Source organism: Papio anubis, chromosome X (assembly GCF_008728515.1).
Source record: "Papio anubis isolate 15944 chromosome X, Panubis1.0, whole genome shotgun sequence".
NCBI classification, from domain to species: Eukaryota; Metazoa; Chordata; class Mammalia; order Primates; family Cercopithecidae; genus Papio; species Papio anubis.
In genome coordinates this window covers 15,123,527-15,148,489 of record NC_044996.1, presented here as the reverse complement: position 1 = coordinate 15,148,489, position 24,963 = coordinate 15,123,527, and the positions used below count along the sequence as shown (strand labels likewise).

The 24,963-nt window shown below is 39.5% G+C and overlaps 1 protein-coding gene across 2 annotated transcripts in view; it reads left to right on the top strand.

Moving 5' to 3' along the window:
• F9 (coagulation factor IX) overlaps positions 1 to 21,909 on the top strand; it is a 32,547-nt gene extending 10,638 nt beyond the window's left edge. For both annotated transcript variants that reach the window (XM_017954419.3, XM_003918353.5), the window contains 4 exons: positions 6,994 to 7,122; positions 9,694 to 9,896; positions 19,081 to 19,195; positions 19,860 to 21,909. In XM_017954419.3, the coding sequence (XP_017809908.1) occupies positions 6,994 to 7,122; positions 9,694 to 9,896; positions 19,081 to 19,195; positions 19,860 to 20,407 (995 nt within the window). In that variant the 3' untranslated portion in view covers positions 20,408 to 21,909. The remainder of the gene's footprint in view (positions 1 to 6,993; positions 7,123 to 9,693; positions 9,897 to 19,080; positions 19,196 to 19,859) is intronic.
• Positions 21,910 to 24,963: the final 3,054 nt, after the last annotated feature.

The following is a 24,963-nucleotide window of genomic DNA, read 5'->3' as shown; positions in this document are numbered from 1 at the left end:
TTTATAGTTATGGTTTTCAGGATATGAGTTGGAGAAGCTATATTAAAATCAATAACAATATTTGGTAACTAATATTAAGTGATAATGATGTTCTACTCACTTATTAATCCTTAATACAACCATATGTGGTTAGTGTTATCATTATCCCCATTCTATGTAGATGAGAAAACTGCAACTCTAACATCCAAAAATTACAGAGGCACAAATGATTTAGACAGGACTTAAACTTCAGTGTGACCAAAACCCATGCTTCTAACTACTATATTTAAAACTCAGAGAAAACTGAACCCAGAAAATTGAAATCATGACTAAATTGCTATCAACGTAGGTAGTGAAAGTCAATTAAGTGCAGAACTGGAGTATGACTGGCCAATTATCCCATATATTAGGAATTCTCCACATGTACAAACCACTTCATATGCTAAATTTGTTGACAAAATTCAAAGCTCATTCCTGAATTTGACTATATTGATTACATCAAAAGTATTACATAACAACCTTAGAATCCTTGCATACCTTTTCTTCTCAAAGCCTAGACTGTTTCATTTTTCGAGGTTTCAGTAATTGGAGCAGTAAACCCATGTCCTTTACCTACTTGTTTATCACCTCCAGATGCAGTATTACGGGTACTGTGATTGTGAAATGCACACAGTGCTAATGAGGAATTCACTTTCTACTCTGACACTCCAGAAGAATAGAGATGCAATCCTAAGGAAGAATTTAATACCACAGGCTACATGACTAAGGATAAAGAGTAGAAAATTAGCAGGACTCTATTAAGGCATTATAGCAATCCACCTGACAGATGAAAAAGGCATGAAATGAAATGAAATGTAGCAGCTACACTTGTCCTATTGAGATAGGAAAAAAGTCGCCTGTAATGTTCAGAAATCCTTTCAGTACTAAAAAGAAATTCATTGACCATCTTCCTTTGGGCTCAAAAATTTCTTAGAAGGTAAGAAAAGGAAAAGGTGACAGGGCAAAGACATTTGAAAAGAAAGAAAAGACTGAATGAACTTGCACACCTGGCTTGGACTCCCATTCCTTTAGGTTTCCATTGTGGGGACAAACTAATGCCTGGGTTACCGTTCTTGAGAGTGTGTTAATTGATTCAACATCTCTGAAGTGCTACTTTCATCTGAAAGGTTATAATTTGAAATTCAGATTTACCTGGATAAATTTGATCTTGCTATTGTGGAAACCTCTAGAAATCCTTGGAGTAGTTACTCATTATCAGCTTAAATAATATAACCGTTGGAGCTGAGAGAATGAGTAACTCAATTAGTCTCAGTTACAACTGAAGGGCACATTGTGGTAAACTATAATTGAAAACATAAATATCTTTACCTAGTTTAAAAATAAAGATGCTTTAAAAGGAGAAAGGGAATAACCCTGAGGAATGTAAATAGAAGCACAAACTTTTACAACAGAGTTTACTACATGTGTGGCTATGTTCCACACAGCAAAAATGCTAAGTCTACAACTGACACAACTTGGATACTCTCATGTTCCCACATTTTGGTTTGGTCAGGGCTGTGCAGTTGTACTGCAGCCACCACCACTCCTGGCCTCTAAGGTATATTGATCTGACCCACCAATCTGATCAAGTTTTAGAAAAATATTTTCAGCCCAGTTAGCTCACAAACAAAATGAGAATTCCCACAAATTGCTCTTTATCTCAGACAATAGAAGAAAGCAACAGCAAAAGCATAAACAAATTACCATTTCAGTTTGTTGCTTCCAGTTAAAGACTAATTTCAACAGCTACTAGATAGCAGAGTCTATGGGGCATCTCGGCCCCAAGTCTTTTGTCGTATGTGGTCTTGAAAAAAAGAAAGGAGACTTTCATCAATACGTTTTTTTTGTTATCTTTTTCCCTTGTTCATCAGGCCCTTCACTGCGAGAGGGAGGTGTAAACATTCAGGGCATGCTTTCTAGTTAAAGAATATTAATTGGCTATTGGGTCCCTTAGGTTAGAATAAAGACCTCTGTATGATGTTCCCAGCTGTACATCAAATCCAAATATCTCTCAGATAAATGAAGGTCTGTAAGAATTTGGTCATTCCTGTCTCTTCTAAAGAGTAACAGAGGCATTTTCTCAGAATAAAGCAGAATGGAAAGAAAAAAATCACAAGCATGTAAACACCTTTTTCAATTTTCCAGCATGTCACAGACACTGCTGTCTTATTTGCTACATATTTCTGAGGAGTGAAAAAAGGAACTATGTTGAGTTTAGCTGAAGCACAGCATATTTTGTGGTAAACTTGTTAAATAAAACATCTTTGTCCAAGCTTTGGTTGTCATACCAGTGGATAGATCAGGAAATATAAAGGCAGAATAAAATACAGCAGAACATACTAACATTTGTAGTAGGCATGAAGGGAATTAGAAAGTGTTTGTGTTAACATGGAGGGAGAAAAACAGATGCTTTGAGATGTTCTTCAAAAGATATTCTAGGCACTGAGACCCCCTTCAGGACCAGAGAGAGTCCATACCCACCACAGTACCTGACATATAAATGCTCAGTAATTGATAAATGAGTCCCATTCTAACTGTTCCTTAGGCCCTGCTCTATGGAACTCTCCCCTGGAAATCCTTGTGCCATTATTTTATTTCTGGAATCTTCAGCCTTTTAGCTGAGGGCAAAAGATTGCTGATTAGGAAGCAATATTTCCCACCTCCTGCACAAAACAAGCCAAAGATCAACAGCAGCAGCAACATACTGGGCCCTAAAGGGCAATGACAAATGTGGATAATGATACAGAGTTCTGGTTACTTCTTAGCCAATGACACAGAATCACAATTGAGAAAACACAGAGTTTATTCATTCCCATTGTGCATGCCCTGGACAAACCGAGCTGCACCTTTCGTAATGTATCACAATCTCATATTGACGGAACACTTTCTACAGGTAATGTTTGATTTGGCTGAACACTTTAGCATTGCTTCGTAGCAAAAAAATGATCCAGGGATATTACCACTGTTAGTGAGGAGAAAGGCCTTTAAATTAATTAATTAATAGGACCAAGTGCCATCTTTTTGGATCATGCCCTTAGTGGATTATTGGTAGCAAAGGTTAAAGCTCAAGCTGGTTCCTTTGTCCCCCCTGCCAAGAGTTGATTTGCCTCCCTTTATTTCCTGAAGTATCAGTAAGGACTAAGAGCTAATTATTACAGTTGGCTATGCTACCACATATAAAATAGAGTTTAAAAGTTTAGATTCGTCACTCAAAAATTCATATTCTCCAAAACCATACAGTCACTCTGTTAGCCTGTGTTCCCCCAGAAAAAAAAAAGTCACAAGCTTATTTATTAACATGTGCAATCCCAGGGGGCAAGAGAAAAGAACTGAAGAGTGAGGCAGAAAGGAAAAGAAAGCCAATAAGAGGATGAGTTATCAAACTACTCGTATCTAACTGCAATTGATTGCTTAACTTCCTGGGACTGTCTCCAATAAGTCAAATTGGTCTCAGGTTAGTCCACCTGAATGGGAAGAAGAGACGAAAGAACTTGTCAGTATCTGTCTCTCATTGGTTAGAAGTTCGACTTATGGGGAATTAACTCCCTCACATATCTTAGTTGGCTATGCTTGGGTACCGAGAGGGTCATATGGCATCCATGCCTCAGCATTAACAGGGAAGCTTCAAGGCAAAAGACACCTAGTGCAGCTGTGATCCAAGGCAATTCAAGGATACAACCATAGGAGGTCGGTTGAAATCCACCCAGAGCTAATCACCACCATGCTGGAAAAAGACACAGGTGAAGCTGAGCAGAATGAAGGTGGTACATAGGAGGTATCTAATGCAGTCACTCATTTCAAACTTTCCATGTTATGATTGCACTGACCACTGAGGATTTCTATTGAAAGTGTTACTGTTGTCAAACATGTACATAAGGGGAAAGATGTCTTACATTGTTTATATTCCTGTGCTGCTCTAGAAACAGAAATAGGCTCAAGAGCAGAGCCTGTTTTTCTTAATTCAGCAGGTCTAAGCTAACGAGTCCTGAAACATGCTACTTCCTGTTATTGGTATTGCATAGGAGAAACAAAAGGAAAGCACAGTAATTAGAAAATACAAAACAAGATGGCAGGAATCAGCCAAATATATCAGGACACACAATTATTGTGAATTGGGGTTAAACTAATCTATTAATAATGACAACTTTCAGTTTGGAGTTAAAAATTTAATTGTATACTGTTAACAAAATTGATACCTAAACTAAAATTACACTGGGAGGCTAAAATGAAGGGATGTGAAAAGAACTATCAGGTAAAAACTAACAAAAAGAAACTAGCAAAGCAATGTTAATATCAGACAAAATAGAATCCAAGAGGAAAATCATTTCAAAAGACAAGAGATATTTTTTATTAATAAGGGGAATTGCATAGGAGAGTAAAGAAAATGTGGGCCACTGGAATGCTTAGTACTAATGACATATTGGTCTTTGGTCTTCAGTTACCGTACAGGACCCTATTTCATTCTCTTATGTTTGATATGTAACCACCTCAGCCAGCTTCAAGTTACTTTTTGGCCCTAATGGACTTACTAACGCTATAATTTCTTTTTTAAAAAATGTTTTATTTTAGGTTTAGGGGTACATGTGAAGGTTACATAGATAAACATGTGTCACAGGGGTTTGTTGTACATATTATTACATGATGTAGATATTAAGCTCAGTACCCAACAGTGATCTTTTCTGCTCCTCTCCCTCATCCCACTCTCCCCTGTCAAGTAGACCCCAGTATCTGTTGTTTCCTTCTTTGTGTTTATAAGTTCTTATCACTTAGCTCCCACTTACAAGTGAGAACATGCAGTATTTGATTTTTGTTCCTATGCTAGTTTGCTAAGGATGATAGCCCCCAGCTCCATTCATATTCCCACAAAAGACATAATCTCGTTCTTTTCTATGGCTGCATAATATTCCATGGTATATATGAACCACATTTTCTTTATCCAGTCTGCCATTGATGGGCATTTAGGTTGATTCCATGTCTGCTATCCTAACACTGTAATTTCTAAAGACTTCCAGGTTTTACTCTTATAGGTAACCTGTTAAACAGTCTAGCTCGGGACGCCAAGCAATTTCTAGAATAACTAAGCAATAGAAATTACACTTCAATTCAGAAAGGCAGTATCTACATGAGATTATGGAATTGCTGTTGCTTTTTGTGTTCACTGAAAAAAAATTAGTAAAACTGGAACTTTCAGAAAAAATGCGTGTACATATAGAAAACCCAAAGCATCTAAACAATTAAAATAAATAAGTATAGAAAGGTTACTGGATACAGAGTGAACATACAAATATCAATTGCATGTCTATATACCAGCAATGATTCAAAAATGATTTTATAATAGCATTAAAAATTAGATGCTTAGTAATAAATGTGAGAAAGATGTGCAAGAACTCTACATAAAAAATTATGAGACACTATTGAGAAAAATTAAGGCAAACCTAAATAAATAAATGAATAGGCAATGTTCATCAATTAAAGGATACAATACAGTAAACATATCAAATATTTACTAATGGATTCAATGCAATACCAAAGTGCCCAGCAGGCTTTTTTTGGTGGGGGGAGGTCGGGCAGGATTCATAAGCTAATTCTAAAATGCATATGGAAATGCAAAGACCCAAGTATAGCCAAGACAGTTTTGAAGAAGAATAAACTTGTACTACTTACACTAATAGATGTCAAGACTTATTATCAAGTTACATTTATTAAGACAGTGTGGTACTGACACAAGGATAGACAAATAGATGAGTGAAACACAATAGAGTGCTCAGAAGCACACCTGTACTTATATAGAGGCTTGATTTATGATAGAGGTGCCAGTGCAGTAGAGAAGGGAATTGTTGATGTTTTCAATAAAAAGTGATAGGTCAATTAGATATTCATATGGCATGAAGTATAAAACAATAACATTTTATATTCATAACTTGCAGAAAGTAAAAATTTCTTAAAATACAAAAAGTGATCACCATAAAGGAAAAGATTGATAAACTGGACTATATTAAAACTAAGAACTCCTGTTCAGCAAAAGACACTACTTTGACTGAAAAGACCAGTCACAGACTGAGACAAGATATCTGCAATACAGACACCTAATAACTGAACCCCATACAGTGATGGTGGGAATTTAAGTTCGTACAATCATTTTAGAAAATTGCTTGGCAGTATCTACTAGATCTGAACATCTGATCCAGTAATTTCACTCATAATTATAAGCCAGTAAAAAGGCATGTTTATGTCACCAAAAGATATATACAAGAATGTTCATTACACTATTATACGTAACAGCGAAAAACTGGAAACAAACCAAATATCCATTAACAGTAGAATGAATAAATAAAAGCTGTAATAGTAATACAATGGAATACTACACAGCAATGTATACTGCTACACAAAACATGGATTAATCTCATAGACAAAATGTTAAATGAAAGACGCAGACGAGTACATATTGTGAACTTCTGTTTATAGTTCAAGAGCTGGCAAGAACTGTTTACTGTGTTAGAAGTCCAGGTAATGGTAACCTATAAAAAGGAAAAAGGGTGGAATGATTGGGAGGGAGCATCTTCTGGGGTATTGATAATGTGCTATGTATTGGTCAGTTTAGTGTTTAAACAGGCTCATTTACTTTGTGAAAACTTATACTAAAATTTTGTGTATTTTTTGAATATATGTTATACATTAATAAATAGGGTTTTTAAACCTGTAGTCTACGATTTAGTGAAAGTAGAATATCCAAACAGTTAGTTTTAAACCAATCCATTATAGTGCTACCACCATTTTTATGCCTTATTGAGAAGTTTATTTTACCTTTCTTTCCACTCTTAGTTCAAGGCTCCAAAATTTCTCTCCCCAATGTACATTGGGGGCAACATGAATGCCCCCAACGTATATTTGACCCATACACGAGTCAATATTTCCATGTACTTTTTAGAAATGCGTGTTAAATTATGCTGTTACTGTCTATTTTGCTTCTTTTAGATGTAACATGTAACATTAAGAATGGCAGATGCAAGCAGTTTTGTAAAAATACTGCTGATAACAAGGTGGTTTGCTCCTGTACCGAGGGATATCGACTTGCAGAGAACCAGAAGTCCTGTGAACCAGCAGGTCATAATCCAAATAAGAGTTTTTAAAGAAAATCTGTATCTGAGCCTTCAACATTTTAACAAACCTACATAATTTTAATTCCTACTTGAATCTGCTTCCTTTTGAAATCATAGAAAAGATCAGTAGCTTGAATTAGACCAATTAATTTTCTAGATTGCATCATATTTTAAACTATGTAATCATCTACAACCTGAATTCTTTTCTGTGTCCAATTTGTCCAATTTTTTCTCTAACATTTATGTCACAAAGCAATTAATTTGTGTGATTTCTGCATATATATTTGTAATTCATCAAGTCAAATCAATGTAGTAATACTATATCATAAAATATACACAAATAATTGAGTGGATAGGCTTCTAGTACAAGGACGGTAAGTTTGAAGCATGATTCCATCTGGGCTGGCTAGTTTACTCTGAGAAAGTTATTTTTTATTGTTGGGTCTGAAGCTGAGTTTACACAATTGGTGTCAGAATGATTCCGGCAATGAACTGTTTTAAGTTCTGCTAGGCTGGTCAGCACAATCTATACGGCTGTGAACAAAGCAATGTTTCCCAGTCATATCAACCATGCCACCATTTTAACAGCTGATTAGTGTATTCAGAGCATCTCTACTCCATGTTCGTATGGCTCTTATCTAAAGATGAAAGCAGTAGACACTTTTATGTTTTAAAAAATTTAGGCTCTTCAGGGTCAATTATAGTTGATAAATGAGGGGCTTTTTTTGAAGCAAACTAGATATAATTTCTTTTGCATTTCTAAAGCCTAATATCTTATTAAATTGGTACATTAAATCATCCACCATTTCTCTGTAACTGGTTCCAGTACCTATCTCAGCACTATACCAGGCAGAGGAAATTAAAGAAAGAACCAGTGCCGAGACCAGCTTGGTCGGGGAGACCCTAACCCAGTGGCACTAGAGGAATGAAAGACACGCACACAGAAATAGAGTATGGAGTGGGAAATCAGGGGTCTCACAGCCTTCAGAGCTACGAGCCCCGAACAGAGATTTACCCGCATATTTATTGACAGCAAGTTGGTCATAAGACTTACTAAAACTATTTCTTATGGGAAATAAAGGGATGGGTCTGGCTAGTTAACTGCAGCAGAAATGTGTCTTTAAGGCACAGATCACTCATGCTATTGTTTGTGGTTTAAGAACACCTTTCAGTAGTTTTCCGCCCTGGGTGGGCCAGGTGTTCCTTGCTGTCATTCTGGTAAACCTACAACCTTCCAGCGTGGGCGTCAAGGCCATCACGAGCATGTCACAGTGCTGCAGAGATTTTGTTTATGGCCAGTTTTGGGGCCAGTTTATGGCCAGATTTGGAGGCCTATTCCCAATAAACCAGAAGGCAGGAATATATATCCTGCAACTAAAATGAAGAATCTCTAAGGCTTCGGGGCCTGCCCACTTGTCCTTCTGCCTGGTTCTTCACATATGCTGTCTCAAAGCTAGTCTACCTTGAGAGGAGCATGAATATGTGTGTGGGTGTGTGTCTGTGTGTGTATTTTAACCTTAAAAACCTAACTTCCAGTATAGACAGATGGCATAGTAGCTAAACCCTTACAAGCTCTTCTATGCTATAAAAGAGAAACAGAATTGAGAACCACCTCCAACTATTAAGTGTTATATTTGAATATAGCCTTAGCTTTAGCAGAACAAGTAGGCCAAACTTAAAATAAGCTTTTCTGCCTTTTCAACGATAATGGTCCCTTTTCTGTAGCCATTGTTGATCGTGTACATTTATACATAAGTATTTTGAACTAATTTCCTGGTTTCTCAACCACTTGCTGTCTTCACGATACTTTGTCGCGGCTGGTTGCTATAGAAATGTCTGTTACAAGGAATGTGGCTTGAAGGAAAGTGAGAAATGAAAATGAAATCTGAAGTGACTTTGTTTGACTACAAATTCCCATTCTGGTAGTCCCCAGTGTATCAATACATTATTTTTCTTCAGAAAATAAACGAACCCAAGGAAAAATGGTGGGCAGGTCCTGGTGAATATGACTGTGATAATTATATTAGCAATCTCTTTGGCTAATATTTGAAACCCAGGTAATTGAATCACAATGATCTCTCCCCAGAAAATAACGTAAAATGCACCTTGGAATCTAGAAGGCATTTTAGTCTGCAAAAGAAACCTTCCTAATGATAAGCAGCAGAAGTCCCATTTACCAAATTGGAAAGTTAAAGTTACAAAGCATCAATCATCAGACTTCCATTCAGGGATGGCAACTGGGAGTAAGACTTTTTAGTAAAGAAACTAAACAGAAAGTCATTAGACTCTATAAAAGTCTTACCAAATTTGATTCTGGAACACCTATTCTATTTCCGTAAAGATGATGAATTCCAGAGCCAAGTGTTCTTTTCATGAAGGATTTGAAAACTGTCCATGAAAATAATGTAATCAACCTTTTAGCTTGAGATTCTATTCACTGATTAGATTTTTTTAAATACTGATAGGCCTGCTTCTCAGAAGTGACAAGGATGGGCCTCAATCTCAATTTTTGTAATACATGTTCCGTTTGCCAATGAGAAATATCAGATTACTAATTTTTCTTCTGTTTTTCTAGTGCCATTTCCATGTGGAAGAGTTTCTGTTTCACAAACTTCTACGCTCACCCGTGCTGAGACTGTTTTTTCTGATGTGGAATATGTAAATTCTACTGAAGCTGAAACCATTTTGGATAACATCACTCAAAGCACCCAATCATTTAATGACTTCACTCGGGTTGTTGGTGGAGAAGATGCCAAACCAGGTCAATTCCCTTGGCAGGTACTTTATACTGATGGTGTGTCAAAACTGGAACTCAGCTGGCAAGACACAGGCCAAGTGGGAGACTGAGATTATTTTACTAGACAGCCCTATTGGGATGTGAGAAGTATTTAGGTAAGTTTCAGCACTAACCAATGTGAGAAAGCCTCCAGAGATGAGCAGCTGGTGAAAGAGAGGCCCAAATCAGCTACTATACAGGTCAGGAAGAATTTGGCATTAAGGAAATGCATAGCATGATTCCAGACAGGCAACTGGTCAACGACATGAAAGTCTGGAAGAAAGGTCACAGGGTACTACTTCAGCCTCAGCCCTTGCAAAAACTGGTGAGAGTTGGAAAGTCTTTAGCCCAAGAAAAATTGGATTATTTAAAAGGGGGTAAAGAAAGGGACTCAAGGAGGAAGGATTAAGGCAAGAACTAGGTTCCAAGAAACAGCATCAGAGAGTGTCTTGGTCTACAGCTATAGTTCTCGCGGTAGCATCAGAATCACCTGGGAATATGGAAATGCAAATTCTCCTACCCCCACCCTAGACCTACCAAATCAGAATATCTAGGGGGTGGGGCCCAGCAATCTGTGTGCAAACAAGCACTACAGGTGATTTTGATGCACTTTATAGTTTGAAAACTAGGCCAGGTGCAGTGGCTTATGCCAGTAATCCCAGCACTTTGGGAGACTGAGACGGGAGAATCGCTTAAGCCCAGGAGTTTGAGACCAGCCTGGGCAACATGGCGAAACTCCATCTCTATAAAAAAAAAAAAAAGTAAAAATTAGGTAGGTGTGATGACTCCCACCTGTGCTCCCAGCTATTTAGGAGGCTGAGGTGGGAGAATCACCTGATCCTGGAAAGTTGAGGCTGCAGTCAAACGTGATCACACCACAGCACTTCAGCCTGGGTGACAGAGTAAGACCCTATCTCAAAAAACGGAAAAAGAAAAACACTGGTCCAAAGGAAATGAACTTGTTACAGAAGCCAGGGTTCAAAACACCAAATGATGGACTTGTTGTACCTAGTCCTTCCAGTGTGCTCTGCAGACATTTCTCCAAGTGTGGTCTGCAAACAACCTACATATGTAGAATTACCTATGCACATTTTTCATTTAGCAACCACGAGCTACATTTGTAGCAAAATCTGGGTTGTAACTTAGCCTACAGCTAAAGCCTAAGAGATTCCATCTGTGAGAAGGAATAACCCACCTCTTTGGCCCCCCTCCCCAGGCAGGAAGCCAGGATGGTCCTTATATAAAGTTGTGCTGTCCAATAGGTAACCACTAGCCATATATGGCTATTTAAAGTTAAATTACCTACAATTAAGTGAAATTAAAAATTCAGTTCCTCAATTGCACCTGCCAAATTTTAAGTGCATAACAGCCACATGCGGGTACTAACTACTGTATTGCAGAGTGCAAGTGGAGACAGAACATGGTATTACTGCGGAAATTTCTATTGGATAGCACTTATAATCGTTTAGTCTAACTTAAAACTCCCTAGTTGCCACAGTCATGATTTGGTAGTAATTTCACGGATTTCTCTACTGAGGTTTGAATCTCTGCCATTAGAGACTGATAACTTTAAAGACTGCAATGATCAAACTGGTAACAATTTAAGCCAGAATCAGGTAAATGTCTTGAGTTTTAACAGCACTGGAATTTTTCTGGGACTAGCTGTGTATCTATCCAGGATTCTTGAGAATGCCTGCCATTTTCCAACATAATGGATGTAAGATATTACACATATACCTGGGGATGGGGCAGTAGGTATAATTGCACAAGCATTGTGGAGAATGGTATCAAAGAGTGGCAGAACATCACAAGCAAGGTTTTCCCTTTCTTTTACCTTTGCTTTTTAAAAAGACAATATTTGCTGGACCTGATCTTATAGCCCATAAATGGGACACTGTACGTTCCTTTTTACCTCCTCTGTTTCTACTTAAATGCATCCTATGAGGGCTGCTTCCCTTACCCACCATAACCCCTTCCTTCACTCATCCATATCTTTGCTCTTCTTCACAATTCTGTAATATTGACCTTCTTTATGAACCTTTCCTGGAACAACCCCTCTTGAGTGCAAGCACTCTTATTATGCCTTCAATGTATTTAATATCCATGTATCTAATTCTAATTTTGTCATTTGCATTCTCATGTATTTTCATTCATTATGTGTCCAACTTCCATGGATAACATGGTTACAAAAAAAGATCCTACTTTATGACAATTATCTTCCTTGGGTTTGTGAGACATAGAACAGTGCTTACAGTGGGGGACCCAAGAACCCCGGAAAATATATTAGCTAAGAAGATAACTTCCGTTTTTAAAAGTCCAAGATTAAAAAAAAAAAAATGTATGCTTTGTGAGTTTAGCATTGTCTCCTTGTCATTCCAGAAATGAAATGGCAAATACATTTAAATCAGAACTAAAAAGGGGAACAGGGTATAAAGGCTCAGTTTAGTCACATAATTTCACTTTCTCACCCACCCTCTTTAAACCAGATGTTTGCCAATGTGTTAACAATGCAGATCTTTCCTGAAAGTTTAGTAACTCAAGCAGACACTTTATTTTCTTTTCAAGCAGAAAAGACTATGAGATGGTGGTTGTGGTTGTTCTGGGAGGGAGAAGATATAAATGATACACATCATTTCAAATTATGTCATGACCTTCTCACTGCACACTTATAGTTATTGTCCCTGCTGTCTTTTTGCTCTCAAGCCTAGCTAAGATCATTTGGAATGTTCAAGATCACTCATACATGCATGTGCACACATGCACATGCACATATGTTCACTCCCTATTTCATCCATATGAACTAAGATTACTGACCTGGACAGATTCAAAGCACTAACTTTTATTCTCTTCCAAAGGCAAGAAGCTGAGCTACTTTCCAGAATAGTTGTGAAAGACCCCGTCATACTTCTGCATTGCTTCCTCCACACCACCTCCATCTAGTTCCTTATGAAAGGTTACTGGTTTTCAAAAATATGAGATAAATTGAGTGTATAAAAGTCATTTCTAGACAAAATGAAACAAACCAGAATCTCTCCTCATTTGTGGATGGGCCACCTCCACCATGTCATGGTTAATCTGCAGGAGGAAATACTAGATTTGATTGCAGATCAGACTGCAGCAAACCTGCTGTGACTAAGGCATCAAGAGAAAGCAAGCAACAGCTGGGGCTTCAGTGGTGAAAACATTATATATCTAGCTTTGAAATATGAAATACTATTTAGCAGTGTCACCTAGAAAAGAGTGTTTCAAAATGCTGATGCTTCATAAGAACCTTTCTCTTCAGAGTGGTTTCTTTTATCTTTCAAATTAGCCAGGGTGAGAAATAAAGCGATCACTTGGTGAAGAAATCTCACAAAGAACAACATAGTTCACTTTCATCTTGAGTAACGAACAGATTGAACAAACTAGAAATGTTTAGTCTGTTAAAGAAAAGGTGAGCTGTTTGCAAGAGCCACAAAGGAAAAGGGAAGACAGCTTCTTTGTGGACTTCAGGGTGAAAGTTGCATGCGGGCAGGAAGATTCTGACCTCCATTAAGAAAGCCCTTCCCAACCAACAACCACTGGGTTGGTTGCGTAGGTTGGGCAGCGTTAGGAGCAAATGTTGATTGAACAAATGTTTGTAGGAATTGTTGACTTAAAGAGCTGTTCTGTCACTGGGGACAGGAGCGGCTGGATAGCCCCATTCAGGGAGAGGGCATTTGTTCATCTGGCGAGAGATCAGAGCAGGCTAAGCGACCGCTGGGATCCTGTCCGGCTTTGAGACCCTACAGAGCCATGTTCACCTAGCACGTATCCCCTCTGCGGTCGTGCTCCTTTCTTACCTTATTCCAGGGCTTTCACCTCAGCTTGCCAGGCTGGAGCCAAGGGCCAACGCAGCCGCGCCTTGCTCGCGACGGTAGCTTCCCAGGAGTCCCCTATGGTTCCGGAACGGCGCTGCCGGCCCCATTCTCTTTGCTACCTCCTAAAGCCAAAGGCACTGGCGGGCCGGGCCAACTTCTAAAGTCGCGCGAGATTAGAAGGTCTAAGCTAGGAACCGCGTGAGGCCAATGGAAGGAGGTACTTCAGTTTCCCTCCAGATGCCCAGCGATGGGCTCAGAGCTCCTTGAGAACTCGGGAAAGGAAGCAGGGTCTCTGAAGAAATACTTCAGGAGTAGAAAGAGGAAGCTAGAGGGTTAAATGCACTACACAGGAACAGAAATGAGTTTTTCTTAGAGTAAGTATATGTCTAGAGGTGTAGTAAGCTAAAACAAGTCTTGAATTGCATACCGCTACGTAGGGAAAAAATGAAAGCCTTTGAACATTAGTGAAAAAAGGGAAACTGTAACGCCTGTATTACTAGATAGCTTTCATCAACAACTCAAAAGCGAGAGATTTGAAGAAGCAACAAAGCTTTAATTTGGTTTGGATCCCATGGCCATGACCCTGCCAGCCGACAATTCTAGGCATGCGCAAACTGGCCCCCAAAATTCCTCCCACATTTCCAAAGAACTATTTGGCCCTTTATGTGAAGTACCTGGTTTTTCCATTTTCTGTTTTACCATAGGCCTCAGTTCGGTGTGTGGCATACAGTCTTCAAATATTTAACAATTTGAAGATGATTCTATCAGATTAAAAAAAAAAGAATACAATGGAAGCCAAGTGATTAAGCTTTCCTTATGCTCATATTAAGTTGTAGCATATGCATTTACCGATGGTTAACCGTATTAACCTACAGAAAATGTCCAGGGAAACGGTCTATTTCTTATTCTATTTTTGACCTAAAAAAAAAAATCTTTAAAATGTCTTAGCAGTTTCCCCTGTCTCCACTTCCCTCAGCTTTGGTCTGAAGCTACCCTGTACAGCTAGCTACAGAGATTCAATCCTTTCTGTTGGATTAGGACACATCCCAGTGGCAGATAGCATGCAAAGTTATTATATGTATGAATCAGAACTTGTTTTTCCTTAGGGGCCAGGATGTTGCACTAAGGTCTTAAGACTATAGCAATATCTTCACTTGAAAAAGGTAGCCCTCTATTATTCCTATCTCAGATGATAAAAATTCAATTAAGAGAAATAAGAACGTGACATATGTAACCTCACCTGGCTCTACAAAGCTAATCTGGACAGACATTTAAACAATTATCCTCTAAGATTATTTGATGAAATGCACTTCAATGACTAGTTAACCATTAAAAACCAAAGTGAGCATCCCATCTGTTCCCAGCCAAATGACCTAGAGCAAAGGACTAGGCAAACCACATCTGTGGGCATAGCAAGCTGTACATCACAGACAAATGAATTTGCTTTGTATATGAGTGAGAGCAAACACTCTTTATTGTAAAGCTTGGGTGGGTAGGTAGGGAGAATAATGGTTTTGCTGAAATCACAGGGAATGGTTATGATGGAGTTAAAGGTCAGGAAGAGAACAAAAGGGTAAGAGCTGTTGTTCTGGGCTGGCATCATCAATGAAGAGCACAAATTCAGATGTGAATGTATATTTTGTAGAAGCATGTGTGTGGTTGGTGTGTGTATATATGTGTGTCTGAAAGAGGGAAAACAGGCTCCCATTAGACTATGACTAACAAAAATGTTTGACAGATTATAACTCAGATGCCTTACTCAGAGCATATGCCTTCCCATTTTCCCCATTATTCCCCAAAATGATGTCTCAAAAAGTTCTTAAAAAGAACTTTTCCTTGACCGAGCAGACATCTCATACCCCAAATAGCTAATATTTTGATAGCTATGATCCTGAATGACCAAACATTCCAAAACCAAGTAGCTTGTAATATCTTTAAATGCAAATATATTTTAGGCCTTTTCCTTGGCAAGGATGTTTGGTCAGGGGTTGGCAAAAATAATGCTCTTCAGACTTAAAAGAACACAACCGTATTTCTTAGCCATCCACCAGAAAGTAGTAGAAGCTCCAGGAAACAAGCCTTTGTCAGCTACATCATAATCTCTCTGCCCAGGGGCTGTGGATGTCATTCATCCTGGCCTAACTAGCCTACTGGGCTGAGAGATGTTCAATTTCCCCACTAATACACTAGCCAGAGGAGAAGCACCGTGATATCATTGCATGTTAATTCTTAATTCCAATTGCTTAAACAGATATGTTCAGTTGTAACTATCATGACCAGTATATAACAGTGTTGGCCAAGTTTTATTGATGCTGAAAATCAATTGGAGTTACAGTCAGACACATGGTCTTATGACCGGCGTACTTACACAGGGCTTTGCACTCAGACAGATCATGCATCTGGGGTTTACTGCTTTGCATTTTTGTTTTGTAACTGAAGTCTGATGAGCCAGCCAGAGCATGGGCTACCTAGGGACCTGAAACCCTGCAACCCCACTTCTCACCACCTCCCAGGGTGATTTCTCAACCCCCCACTCCCCTACCACCTGGTGCCTTAGCCAGCCCTGGCTCTCCCTCCAAACACCTGCCCAATGACCACTGCCACCCCATGGTGCCCAGACATACTCTCCCTCCTCATCCCTACCCAGCTGCCACTGCCACTCCTCTCCCCCAGTGGGGACATGGGCATAGGTACAGGGAGAGTTAAGGTTGGTCAGGTGCACATGCCCTATGCTGTCTTGGAAGGTTGCTTGGCCATGTGGCATCTCCGGACCAAGAATGTGCCACAGCACATTTGGAGGGTGAAAGGTGGGGGCACACCCCTTGTCCACCTCCATTTCAGGCATGGAACACATCCTGGCATGAAAATTGAGTCCCTTGGGAATCACGTCTCCACCTTGATTGGCACAGTAGGCCAGTGACAAGGGAAGATTAACACACCCTCCCCTGCTGGGACCCAGCATCCTGTGGCTGGCAGGCAGGGGATCCTAAGGACATGTGGGTGTTAAATTGTAGGGTGCACTTCCTGGACACCTTTGAGGGTCTGCACTGCCCCAGCAAATATCCCCATGCTAGAGGGAGCAAAATATTAAATGGCGAATTTAAAAAATGTAACATGATGGGTTGCAAAAGAGACTACGGAGGAAAGAAAAAAGTTTTGTATTTTAGTGTCTTCAATGGCACCTTTCTTCCTAGCTTTTGAACAAGGAGCGCCACATTTTTATTTCTCACTGAGCCCCACAAAGTATGTAGCCATTCCTGCTTGGAGTGAAGACTTTTAAAACATAAAGATTATCAAGTCTTGGAAATTCTGATTCAGTAGATATATAACAGGTCTCAAACTTAATTATGTAAAGAATATTCTGGAGGGCTTCATTTTACCCAGTCCCACCCACCAAATATTCTGGTAAATTAAGCTTGGATTTGCCCCCAGATCTGCATTTTATAAGGATGATTTTATAAGGATGATTAGCCCTCAGATGATTCTACTGCAACTGGTCCACAGACCATGCCTGGACTGAAATTGGGTGCTTAGGAGCACAAATTCTGGAGCCGGCCAGACTTGAGTTTGCTTCCTAGCTTTACCAACTGACCTCAGGGGAGTTAGCGTTTCTCTCTAAACTTTAGTTCATGCATCTATAAATATATTAATATCACATCATAAGGATATTATGTTGTATTAAATGTCTATAAACCCCACAATGATTAACCCAAAGTAAACCCTCAAATAAATGTTCAAAAAAATTAGGAAAATTGTTAAGTCTGGGTTGTATGCACACTGATGTTTGTTATATTATGTAGTTTTTTCTGTATTTTTACAACATTTCAGAATAAAAAGCAACAGCTAGGAGAAGAGGGAGATGGCCAGGCGCAGTGGCTCATGCCTCCCAGCGCTTTGGGAGGCCAAGGCGGGCGAATCACGAGGTCAAGAGATCGAGACCATCCTGGCCAACATGGTGAAACCCCGTCTCTACTAAAAATACAAAAATTAACTGGGCGTGGTGGCATGCACCTGTAGTCCCAGCTACTCGGAAGACTGAGGCAGGAGAATTGCTTGAACCTGGGAGGCAGAGGTTGCAGTAAGCTGAGATCTCATCACTGCACTCCAGCCTGGTGACAGAACGAGACTCCGTCTAAAAAAAAAAAAAAAGATAAGAGCAGGAGAGCCAGAGTATGAAAAAGGAAGTCAGAGCACTTTAATGACTCAGCCCTTAGGTCTCCAGGTAGGAGGCTAGTGCTTCAGTGTCCAGGACACAGTAGGCGTTCTGTAAATTAAATTCAGGACAAAAAGAACATGCCCCAAGGACCATCTGATATCCACTTAAAGTGATGGACCACCTCCTTTCCCTTGTTTATGAATGGGTTTATGCCTAAGACTGCGTGCACTTTAATACAAGGGCAGTCGTTCAGAACTAGTCAGCGCCTGAAAAGGATTTACCAAATGTTGAGTGTGCCCTCTAGTGTTCACACTTCCCAGCTTTCTTCCTGTAAAGGTGGATCAAGGCACTTGCTTACAACTGGAACTGAAATCCTCCAAGTCGATCTAGACATTGAGATGGAGAAAATATTCATTGTCCACTGTAATTATGCAACGAATATCCAGCTGAAATAATGAACTGGCCTCTTATCTAACAATACCCAGGCTCAATGCGTCACTCCTTTGTCCACTTTGCCCAAAATTCAACCACAGCTAAGTTGACATTTTAGGACAAAGGCAGCTTACCATCCAGCCAGAGGGGAGTAGAGTATGGTTAAGAGAGAGTGGAAAGAATGAATGGGCCCTGCTATTCCTCACTGCCTGCATGGCTATAAGCACAGTCCTTATGGAGGCCTTAGGTCTTGTTTCATAATATTCCAGTTTGGAAAGGGTTTGAAAAGACCTCCTAGAAAAATCAGTAGTTTTTCTTTTTCAAGTAACATGTAGCAAAAAAATTTCATCATGTAGGCACAGGGAACACCCTAATAACTATTAATCTCAAGGAGTCAAGTCAGTGTGTTTCCTACTGTACCTGCTGTATCCCCATGAAGCAAATTTTGCCATCAGAGAAACTGACTCATAGGGAAAAATATCCAAGAACCTCAAATCACCAAAAGAAGCCATTTCTCAGATCTGCCTCAGCTTAAGCTTCCTTGTCTCTGTGTGTTGCTTTCAATGCAGTTATATAAATGGCTTTTTTGTTTATGCACCGGAAACACTAATTCATCTGCAAAGCTCACATTTCCAGAAACTCCATTTCTGCCAGCACCTAGAAGCCAATATTTTGCCTATTCCTGTAACCAGCACGCATATTTATTTTTTTCTAGATCAAATATATTATGCAGTAAGAGTCTTAATTTTGTTTTCACAGGTCGTTTTGAATGGTAAAGTTGATGCATTCTGTGGAGGCTCTATCGTTAATGAAAAATGGGTTGTAACTGCTGCCCACTGTGTTGAAACTGATGCTAAAATTACAGTTGTCGCAGGTAAATAAAGAATAATAATCTGCAGCACCACTAGCTCTTTAATATGATTTGTACACCATATTTTACTAAGGTCTAATAAAATTGTTGCTGAATAAATTGGGCTAAAGGCAGAAGGGTCATAATTTCAGAACCCAAGTTGCACCATCCTCCAACCCTCCATAGTTCTTTTGATGTACCCATATTATCACTCCTTTCAGTGAGGTACAATTAGTTATTGATGTAGTCATTTCCCTACCAGAAAGTCTTCCCAAAAACCAGTATCATGTCACTGATCCTTTTGTCTCTGGTGCTTGGCACAACCTGTAGCAGGTTCTTAGAAAACAAACATTTGAATTAATGGCCAAATGAATTTGTGCTCAAAAAAGGGGTCAGAATACTTGAAATTTGGAAAATCTAGGATAATTCATGACTAGTAAGGTTTCATTATCATCAACGAAAAGCTTATAATAGCATGAGTGAACAGAACCATCTCTATGATAGTCCTGAATGGCTTTTTGGTCTGAAAAATATGCATTGATTCTCATTACATTTAACCAAAATTATCACAATAGAAGAATGAGATCTCTGACATTGCCAATTAGGTCAGTGATCCCGAGTAGACCCTTAGAAAATCTGTGTATGTGAAATACTGTTTGTGACTTAAAATGAAATTTATTTGTAATAGGTGAACATAACATTGAGGAGACAGAACATACAGAGCAAAAGCGAAATGTGATTCGAATTATTCCTCATCACAACTACAATGCAACTATTAATAAGTACAACCATGACATTGCCCTTTTGGAACTGGATGAACCCTTAGTGCTAAACAGCTATGTTACACCTATTTGCATTGCTGACAAGGAATACACGAACATCTTCCTCAAATTTGGATCTGGCTATGTGAGTGGCTGGGGAAGAGTCTTCAACAAAGGAAGATCAGCTTCAGTTCTTCAGTACCTTAGAGTTCCACTTGTTGACCGAGCCACATGTCTTCGATCTACAAAGTTCACCATCTATAACAACATGTTCTGTGCTGGCTTCCATGAAGGAGGTAGAGATTCATGTCAAGGAGATAGTGGGGGACCCCATGTTACTGAAGTGGAAGGGACCAGTTTCTTAACTGGAATTATTAGCTGGGGTGAAGAGTGTGCAATGAAAGGCAAATATGGCATATATACCAAGGTATCCCGGTATGTCAACTGGATTAAGGAAAAAACAAAGCTCACTTAATGAAAGATGGATTTCCAAGGTTAATTGATTGGCACTGAAAATTAACAGGGCCTCTCACTAATCACTTTCCCATCTCATTATATTTGAATATATACATTCTATGATTATTGCTTTTTCTCTTTACAGGGAAAATTTCATGTTTTACCTGAGCAAATTGATTAGAAAATGGAATCACTAGAGGAATATAATGTGCTAGGAAATTATAGCCATTTCTAAGGGCCCAGCCCTTGACAAAATTGTGAAGTGAAATTCTCCACTCTGTCCCTCAGATACTATGGTTCTCCACTATGGCAACTAACTTATCTGATTTTCCCTCCTTAGCAGCATTCCATCTTCCCGATCTTCTTTGCTTCTCCAACCAAAACATCAATGTTTATTAGTTCTGTATACAGTACAGGATCTTTGGTCTACTCTATCATAAGACCAGTACCACACTCATGAAGAAAGAACACAGGAGTAGCTGAGAGGCTAAAACTCATCAAATACACTACTCCTTTTCCTCTATCCTATTCCTGAATCTTTTACCTTTTCCAAATCCCAATCCCCAAAGCAGTTTTTATCTTTCTTACTCCCTCTCTCCCTTTTACCCTCCACAGTCATTAAAGGAGAGATGGGGAGCATCATTCTGTTATACTTCTGTACGCAGTTATACATGTCTATCAAACCCAGACTTGCTTTCATAGTGGAGACTTGCTTTTCAGAACATAGGGATGAAGCAACATGCCTGAAAATTTTGGGGGAAAAGTTTCTTTCAGAGAGTTATTATATATATATATATACACACACACACACACACACACACACACACACATATATATAATGGAAGCAATAAGTCATTCCAAGAGCTTGTATGGTTATGGAAAAAAAGCTGGCATTGACGCAGATATATTGTACTCTTTCTAAAAATTAATAATAATAATGCTAACAGAAAGAAGAGAACAGCTCATTTGCAGTCTACAACTAGTAGAGACTTTGAGGAAGAATCCAACAGCGTGTCTTCAGCAGTGTTCAGAGTCAAGAAAGAAGTTGAAGTTGCCTAGACCAGAGGACATAAGTAACATGTCTCCTTTAACTGGCATGCCCCTGAAGTGGAGAAGGGTGCAGCAGGCTCAAAGACATAAGTCATTCCAATCAGCCAACTAAGTTGTCCTTTTCTGGTTTCATGTTCACCGTGGAACATTTTGATTATAGTTAATCCTTCTATCTTGAATTTTCTAGAGAGTTGCTGACCAACAGACGTATGTTTCCCTTCGTGAATTAATAAACTGGTGTTCTGGTTCATACCTTGGCTTTTTGTGAATCCCATTGATGTGATTCAGCCACCCTGTATGTGATGATGCATAGGACTACTGACAAAATCACTTCGACCCCGCCAAGCTGCTGCCTTCTCTTGCCCCCCCTCATCCCCAGCCAGGCCTCACTCTTGCTAATTCCTTTAGTTCTTTTAGTCAATATATTTTTGTCTTCGCATATAAGTATAAATAAACATATTTTTAAATTTCTTGGCTTGGTCCACTGGCTCATGCCTATAATCCCAGCACTTTGGAAGGCCAAGGTGGGTGGATCACCTGAGGTCAGGAGTTTCAGGCCAGCCTGGCCAACACGGTGAAACCCTGTATCTACTAAAAATAGAACAATTAGCTGGGCGTGGTAATTTGTGCCTGTAATCCCAGCTACTGGGGAGGCCAAGGCAGGAGAATCACTTGAGCCTGGGGAGCGGGGGGTGGGGGAGGTTGCAGTGAGCCGAGATCGCACCAGTGCACTCCATCCTGGGTGACAGAGTGAGATTCTGTCTCAGAAATAAAATAATTAATTAAATAAATAAATACATTTCTTGAGGCGTTTCTTGTTAAATCATTCATGGAGAGGTATCCCAAATACTACATTCAAAAAAACACTCTGAAAAATGTTTTCAAATGCAATATAACACAGCAGAGATTTGATGCTCTGTTATCCAGCTTTCATATAAGGCAGTGTGAGCTGTGTTCCAGAGAGGAAAGTGGTCTGAATCCACCTGAGACAGAATTGGGTCTAACTAGCTGTGAGTATGGCCTTCAATAAATCACTCTCCATTTGGAAATTCGATTTCTCCACTTGTGTAATGGAAGAGTTTGACAGGATGCTCTCCAAAATCCCTTGCAATTTTGTTAGTCTGTGATTTTATGTTTTTATTTTTATGTCTTCATTCAACAAATATTCAAGGAGTAATTGTTGTGTGCCAAATACCAACAGTGTTCATTAAATTGCAATTCAGATTTTATATATATAGTTATAATAATGTATAATGTATATACATTGCTTTGTGAGTGCCTGTTACACTACTAGACAGTAGTTGCTCAATAATTGTTAGCTGAATCCGAATTCATGTTTATCCCAGAGTAGCAATTAGTCTTGTATTGAGTATCATGAAAGAAGGCCATACTTAAATAAGAATAATGCCTGGAGTTTAGATTTTATGAACAAATGAAAGGAAATTGGTTCTGCTTTTGTTGACTAAAGGAGGGGAAGAGAGAAGAGACACTATAATTGTCTGCCTCAGATTTAAGGATGATGCTAATTCATGCATTAAACATGTTGCTTCAAATTTGAATGACCAAAGGTCTGTAGCCTCAGCACTTCAAAATTGGTAAAAGTAAGATGCTCTGGCCTTGTTTCCATAGAGACCACCCCTTACAAAGGCACCAGTGGGAAACTGGCCTCAGGACTCCTGTGATTGGTCTTCTCTGTGGTAGAGAAAGGAGCTCCTGGACCCATAAATCTCTAAGCTACAGTTCTTTTGGTCATGGGCTCAAAAATGATTGAATTCATCATGAGCCACCTGTGGCATATTGCCACCACTAAACATGTGGGGCCTTTAAGCTCACTAAGAGCCAATGTCCTCGGAGACAGCCCTGACTGGATTCTACCTAGGGCATTTGCAATTGCCATATAAGAATCATAAGTGCTTTCAAAATCACTGTAGCTAATTTGCCTACATAGACTAAAACATGCTGCCATTATATTGGAAGTGACAGATTAAAATAGAACTCTTACCAAGTGAAGGAAAGTGTGCTAAGATAGTGCAGTCATTTTAACTTTCTGTTTAAGTATGATTGTTTTTAGTTCTTTTGAATATTTAGTTGTTTTATAGTGACAGGAATGAAGTACTGTCCAATTTTCTCCGCCAAGGAAAAAAGAAAAGGTGTTCTTCCTTACTTAACTGAACCAAAACAGACTAGTTTACAAAATTGCCTAATTAGAATTGCTAAACACATTCCAAATGCTTACAGTCTAATCCAAGAATGTCAGAGCTGCAAGGGCCCTTAAACACTGTCTAATCCACTCCACTCATTTAGCAGATGAGGAGATTGAGGCCAACATAAGGCCAGGCCCAAGATAACACAATGACAGCCAGGACTAGAGCTCAAGTCTCCCACCCTGCACTTTGAAATAATAATGCTTTCAACTGGGGTGCATTAACTCTACTGTCTATATTTTTAGGGCAGCTGGGGCATTCTGCATTGGTGGTAATCCTCTCAACAACCCTGGGACTGAAAACTGCCTGGAATTCTTACTATCAATTCTCTAATTGACCAAAAGGTGACAAGATCAAGGAAACCAATAGGTAGCTTGGAAAGCAGAGTGGCAGTCAGATAACAAACTGGAGCTTCAACCCCTGGCTCATAGCAGGTACTCAGTAAATACATGTAGAATGAATGTGTGGTGCTGGTGTCTGGCGTTTAGCCCAGCTGTGAGCACTGGGCCTTCCAGATGTGACATTTGACTACTATAGCACATTCAACAGTGTCATCTGGCAGACAGTCATTCCAGCAACAATTCAACTTTATTCACTGCAACTGTGCTGGGGAAGACGTGTGCACATGGAGGTAGCAGGTTACTCCAGAAGCTGTTGTTTGAGGGTTGAAGGCAGGCTTCAAAGGCCCACCGAAGGTGAGATTCTAACAATGCATTGCACCTGCGGACGATTGGGACCCAGATTACAGCTGCTGAAAGGCCTGTCTGAGTAAAGCAATCAGGAATCAGAGCTCTTTTTGAATCTGAGGCTTATGCCATCTAAAAAATCTCAGGGTTAAAGCCATAAAAATCAACATGTTCTGTAAACCATGGAAACTATTGAAAGAATCACAGCAGGCAAAGGACTGTGGGACCCCTGCTCTTTTCAATCAATCCAGGCCCACAAATCACTTTACTCATTTTTTCCTATAGTAGTTTTGAGGCAAATCTTTTTCATCCTGACTTTGGGGCTATGGACTGCCTTGAGATTTCTGAGTCAATCTTGACTTCTGATATAGGTATCAAAAGGGAAGAAGAGCAGACAGATCTTTTCTTGCATATGTAGACAAAGAGACAAAGACTTCTGGTAGAAGGCAGAGACATTTTCTCCATGCCTTCACAGAATTATTTCAAACTCCTGGCCAGGTCATAGGAGAGCTATCCTTCTATTCCCTTGGTTAAGAGAAAGCTGGAAATAGAAACAGGAATATTCCAGGCCAGGCATGATGGCTCACACCTGTAATCCCAACACTGGGAGGCCGAGGCAGGCAGATCACTTGAGG